General features: G+C 31.0%; 1 protein-coding gene across 1 annotated transcript in view; it reads right to left on the bottom strand.

Annotated features, from left to right (window-relative positions):
* Positions 1-6,562, bottom strand: part of LOC106457230 (protein turtle-like) — a 66,968-nt gene that overhangs the window by 10,033 nt on the left and 50,373 nt on the right. Inside the window, exons 12-15 of the mRNA XM_013916627.2 lie at positions 5,138-5,317; positions 4,068-4,166; positions 2,606-2,746; positions 2,006-2,087 (exon numbers count right to left, since the gene is read on the bottom strand). Of these exons, the coding sequence (XP_013772081.1) occupies positions 2,006-2,087; positions 2,606-2,746; positions 4,068-4,166; positions 5,138-5,317 (502 nt within the window). The remainder of the gene's footprint in view (positions 1-2,005; positions 2,088-2,605; positions 2,747-4,067; positions 4,167-5,137; positions 5,318-6,562) is intronic.

The raw sequence follows: 6,562 nt of genomic DNA, 5'->3' as shown, positions 1-6,562 counted from the left end.
ATATTTTACATAATAAAAAAACACAAATTTGTATGTATTATATATGATTTTTTGACCACATTTAACGATAAATGCGTTTTCAAATATTCTTATATGAATTATTTTTTTCTATTAAGTTCTTATTTTTAAGAGTTATTAGTTTATGGATGTTCTTATGTTTTAACAGAAAAGATATTAAGAGAGAGAGAGAGAATAAATAAAGTCACCTTTTTTCCTCCTTTGGGAACAGAACAGTCAGTGAAAAGAACGAAAAAAAACAATAGTTAATAAAGATTTATTACTGACACATATATAAAAGTATCAGAATAGTAATGATCATTGGTATAATTCATTAGTGATACTAAAAATTACGTTCTTGGAAGAAGGTGTGTTAGCATAAAAGTTGTGTTAGGACAGATTTGAAACAAAAGCTTAAGTTTCAGCAACATTTTCTTTCCATTAAAGATATCAAATGACGTATAAAAAGGTGGTTTTAGAAATAATGTGAAGTAAAAAACAAAACAGGTAAAGTAATAATCCCGAATGAAACAAATACAAATCGTGTGTATTTTTCACCTAAAATGTACATAAGCTATTTGTTTTATAAACGGAAAAACAGTTTTTTAAGTTAATCTTGCAACGAGTTGTATGCCAACTTTTTCCACTTGTAGACTCTGATAAAGCACAGAAACTCTCAGTGGAACTTTGGGGTTAGATAACCAACTGATAATAAGGAATGTTCCACTGTTGATGTATGTTATTTTGTAAAAATAAATGTTACTTTCTTCGCAGAAAAGATTAAGAAAATTCTCAAAATATAATGATAACCGCTAAATTAGATAACTTATAAATCTTTGGGATTACAGAATTCAATCATTTGCGTTATTACACAGAAATTATTATTCTTTCAGCGAAATAAGGTGTGTATGTGTTTTGACAAGATATTATTTCTTCAAAGCTGATTTCCAGATTAAAGTACTTTTTATTATACCATAATGAACATGTCATTAGTAATATAACATTTCTTAAGAAGTTCCTTCATCAAACTTGTTCTTTGAAAGACAAGATTTTACTTTGATTATACAATCTACTAGATATAGTAATGTTTAAAAATATAAACGTTCAACACAGGAAGACTGTTTGTTATTAAGCACAAAGCTATACAAAGGCCTATCTGTGTTCTGCCCACCACAGGTATCGAAACCCAGTTTCTAGCAGTATAAGTCCGCAAACACACCGCTGTGCCACTGGGATGGGGGTGAGACTACACAGGAAGAAAACCACAAAAATACTCATTCTTGAATTTCCTGTAGAATTATATAAATTGTCTGTTGTTTACTGTTGTGCGTATATTTAGGTTGTAGCGAAACAATTATTCACTTAGGTGTATAAATATTGAAAAGTAAAATGTGTGCTTTTATGCTGTGCCAAAAAAGTGTAAAAAAAAATATATATATTAAAATCTAATACGGGTGACTTGTAGGAAAAGTAATGTACATGTATAAATACATAGAGATGTGTATTTGTTGCTTTGTGTGAAAACGTAATAAATAAGATTACAGACGAAAATATCATCAACAGCGAGAATTACAAACCGAGAATGCATTGCATTTTAATCATTATAGGTTATAGTTTTCAGAAGTACTTATTTCTGGCATTAAATAGCAATATAATTTTCGAGTATATTAATTCTAATACATGGAGTTAACTCACTGTTGATCAGAAGTACTTAATGGTTTTTGATTAACGAAACCACCATCGTTGGTCGTATTTCCTCGTTTATCAACTTAAAATAAATCAAACTGTTATAATAATATAAATATAAAAAATTAATCGAACACCAAATTCTCCATTATTGGTGTTAATATATAATTTATCTTTTTAAATTATCTATAGCTACAACGTTAAAAAGATGATAGCTTAAGAAAAAAATATAAAAATAAATTTTAAATGAAAAGTTGAAGAAATTATTGCAGTATTTGAATATTCTTTCTTTGTGATAAGGTTTAGTTATTTTGATACTCACTTTTTGATAGGTGACGGACTACCTGCATGCGAGTGACCCCCATTTCTGGAATCTGCAACAGGGCAAGTCACCATCATATACGCTAAAAATGCCAAAATGGAAAAAATCTCAAGAAATATATTGATGTTATGTATGTAATTGGAAAGTAACTGTGGCGTAAAATGTAAATGCTTACTTTGTAAAGAAATTATATAGACTAAGTACAAAACGATGTGATGTTTGAAAGTGACAGATAATTAAATATTATTTAAAATGTTGCTCTAATGAGTGTGAAAACGAGCGGGTAAAATATTAGAATGCAACTTTATATATATTGAAAGATTAATACTTTACCTTCACTGTACGTTATATTTTCTGAGTGTCGGCGAGAACTATAATTTAATAGTAAATATAATCAACAGATGGCGCTAAAAGTAAATTATACGTTATATCTAAATTTCAATATCGAAAGATATGAATATTAAATCTTCAGTGTGTAGCATCGTTGAGTATTAGCTTTTCAGATGTACTGAAAAATAAAAAGGTTTGCTGAATTGTATAGAAACCAGTAAAATAGATAACCAGTAAAAGTGTTTATGTAGCCCATATTAACGTACTTACCCTTTTCTGCTTTTCTTCGTTTTCTCTTATTGCATATTTTGACAGCACATATTGATAACACTATGGCTGCGATGAAGAACAAAACACCACCAACTACACCAGCAGTAAGAGCGCGGCTTTTTGTCGCCTCATAGTTTTCTCCTAGAATAACAAAAACATTATACACCTAAAAATAAGAGCAACATAATCCCTATTAATAACAAGATATGTTTTGAGAATGAAAAATAAATGCATCGAAATGACAATACAAAACGGTTAATTATAAACTTTTAGGTTTTCCCACGTAAGTTTGTATATAGGACATAACACAACTATATATTAGTATAATTTCAATGGTTAAAACGAACACAAAACATGAATATAAATCACAGGTAGAAAAAGTGTTATACGTGAGGAAAATGAGGTTGTTGGAAAGAAATGTAGAGTATGTATAACAGTTGTTCGTATACACTAAAGTTAGATAAAACACTTTTTTAAATCAAGACAATATAATGAAGCTTTGATATCGCTTTGCAAAAAAAAGATGTGATTTTCAACAGATATATTTATTTAAGAATATATATATATTATTAGGCAAAAAAAGCCTTAACGTGTTTGTCTTTCTCTCAACCTTTACAAGCTAGACTAAGGTTATATATATAAGTTCAAAAATAATATTCTCAGAACATCTTTGTAAGGAGAAATAGAAAGTCTCATTTTTCTTTCGCCATGCATAATAAGTTATTTCTGATGTCAACCTTTTACAAAATGGGCCGATAGGTGGCGAATGGAAAGCTTCCCATTTTCCATTCAAATATTATTTTTTCAGCAGATTGGTCGTTCAGAACTGAACTTCTGATTTTTGTAAATGATAAGAAAATGGTAATATTACATTTTTTATCATATATATTTACAGAAAGTGTACGTGATCATGTCTCATTATTATAGATGAATCGTTATGTCCAAATATATTTACTACCCCAACAACTTTATAAATGTTCGATAATAAATTGAGTACCTCTTGCAAAAAGTAGTGAAGGGTTGGAGTTTTTTTCCCCAAATGACAATTTTCCCCAATTCGAAGTATCCCCGATGTTCACGTTCCCGAAAACAGAATATATTTCCTTTTAATGATAATGTGATAATTGTGAAGGCACCATAAACGTTGGTTGTATATAAATGGCAAAGTAAAGGTAGTGAATTAATTTATTTCTTAAGTTAATTAGCTTATATGTGATATATTTACAACCAGCAAATCATGCACCTACCTAATAATTATGAATACTATAATTATAATAAGAGAAGTTATGTAACATGCAAATTTCTCAATAAGATAAAAGTAATTTCGAAAAATATTAATAGCACAATGAATTTTGTATTATATCTTTCCAAAACAAACGAAAATAAATTCACTTAAAAGTACTATGATAGGAGTTTAGGGGAAATAAAAGTCAGGGTCTCGAAAAACAAAACTAGATCGTACCTGTGACGGTGAGAGTAACGTCTGGACTTGGTTGTCCTACCGACATAATTGAGTAAGCATAGACACGAAATTTGTACTGACCAGAGGGCAAGTCCTTAGCTGTCGTGTAAAAACAGAAAAAATAAATTAATAAAGTTACAAAAAAAGAACTTAAATATTTGAATATTGGTTAACATTTCCTGTATTATAAACAATTCTACACATAAAACTGGTCATGTTTACTCAGAACAGTATGTGCTTCACAGTGGGGTTTTAGCACTAAACATGATTTTTAGATCTCATATGATGTCCATGCATACTACATACCACTTTGTTGGAACACATTTGGGGTTTTGACAAACGTTTACTGAACGATTATTACACCTTGTGTATAAACGTTTTAGAATAATAAAAAATGCAAAAATTGTATATGTTTAATCATGTTATAAAAACATTTTTTTATAAAACAAATATAATAATTTTGCGCTTTTCTACACTACTGTAAATTGTCTCGTTAGAGTAGTGTAGAAAAGCGCACGATAAAATTGTACTGGTTCGTTTTCCCTGGTTGTTTAAAGCATAACTAACCTTTTCATCACTGTTTCTACATAAGGAACATATTACAGCTGAGTAAGATAATCATAATTGATCTGAATCATTACACGATACTTTTGACAAGGAAGAGAAATATCCTTCAAGTTTTGAGTGCGTGCATCTGCTTACAACACACATAATTCACAGCAAACAGAAGCCATATAATTATCTTAAAGAATCTGCCTATTTATAAACTTACAAGATTATGCTCAGAAATGTAATATCTCTCAATACAATGAGAAAACCCAAGAACTGCAGTTATACCTTTCATAAAATAAAAACGAAGTATTTATTCTAAATTTCGTGGTACTACACAGAGTGTTGTTATGTTAATTTCAGCACTGTTGCAATGCATTCTCATGCTATTCTTCTAACATCACGAATTTCCCATACATTTAATAGATTATACTTCGTTTTATGTTGTGAAAATATGTTTTTATATAATGCGTTTCGTAACATAAATGTGAGCAACTAGAATAAAGTTATTGAGAGTTTACCTAGATAAGAAGTAGCATGTTTTACTGGTCCCCAACGCTTCCAGGGTTTAGATTGAGTACGGTACTCAACATAGTAGAAAGCCACAGGAACTTTCTGGTTAAGAGGAGAAAGCCAGGAGATAAGAACGCCATCATCTGTCTCTTGCACAGTAACATTACGTGGTGGGGATGGCTTGGGACCTGTAAATCATGTGAAAATAATCAGTTAGTTTCAGTTCAATTCAATCTTCAGATCCACTTAACGTAGATGTAGTCTTAACTCATGCTCCAGATGTGAACTAGAGAAACAGACATCAGAAAGTTTCTGTAACATTTCAATATTAATTAGTGCCTACTCCTATAAACAAACGTTTCAAGAATAGACCGGGCGTGGCGTAGTGGTTAGCAGGCTCAGCTGCAGGTAGGAAGGTTTGAGCTACGATATGTTACTGAAAATATAGGAACGTTATAACTGTGACAGTCAATCCTGCTATTTGGTTAAGAGTATCCATATAGTAGGCAGCGGGTGCTCATGGCTGGATATTTGCTATTTGGTTAGCAGTTCTCTAAATTAGGGTCAGATAGGGTCTCTGTGTAACATAAGGTTTTTCGAATTACTTGTCAATCATCTACACCAAAAAATTCGGTTTCTCTCAGACCCAATAAATATTGTTCAGAACCCAATTTATCAGAGAAATTAAAGGAAGTGCAACTTTGAACTATTCGAAATGAAATGCACGTTTTTTAGTTATTGAAGTACAAACAGGAAAAAAACGCACAGAATAATAATAGTGATAATAATAATATATATATATATATATATACACGTGTGTATAAGATATACATTTACTACAAAAATGATTTTAAAGTGTCACATTTTACAACTTTATCCAACTGGCACGTCATACAAATATCGCTAAAAGACTATTGAAAGGGGATACGACATATTAGATCGTCAGGAAATTAATGTCGCGTTTTGGAACACTTTCATTAACCATCCCCGAAAAACGTACATCACGTATAATAGTTAAACGAACCGCCTAAACGTCACGTTAGTGTAGCCTATATAATGTGTAAAGTTTAGTATACTCTAATCCCATATAATGATGACACACGACAACACACACACATTCGGCATGTAATGCTGTTTCAATACAAGGAGGGGAAACAACGCCTCTGTAGCCACGAAGAATATCAAAGAAGTTTATGGAAATGTTTTGAAGTTCGTAAGTGTCAATGATGGTTCAGCAAATTTCTTTCAGGTGATTTTTGCCTTAAAGACTGTGATGTCAGGGGCCGACGTGGAATTGATATAGATGCTCTAAAGACGCTTGTTGAGTCTAACCCAAGGCAACAGACTCGTGAAATGGTTCTGAAATTGCATGTCTCTCATGAAACAATACGTAAACATATAAGGAATATGGAAAAACTCCATAAAGGAGGTGT

This window comes from Limulus polyphemus, unplaced genomic scaffold (assembly GCF_000517525.1).
Source record: "Limulus polyphemus unplaced genomic scaffold, Limulus_polyphemus-2.1.2 Scaffold15, whole genome shotgun sequence".
Lineage (NCBI taxonomy): Eukaryota > Metazoa > Arthropoda > Merostomata > Xiphosura > Limulidae > Limulus > Limulus polyphemus.
The sequence above is the reverse complement of the archived record's forward strand: the minus strand, read 5'-3'. Positions and strand labels throughout refer to the sequence as shown.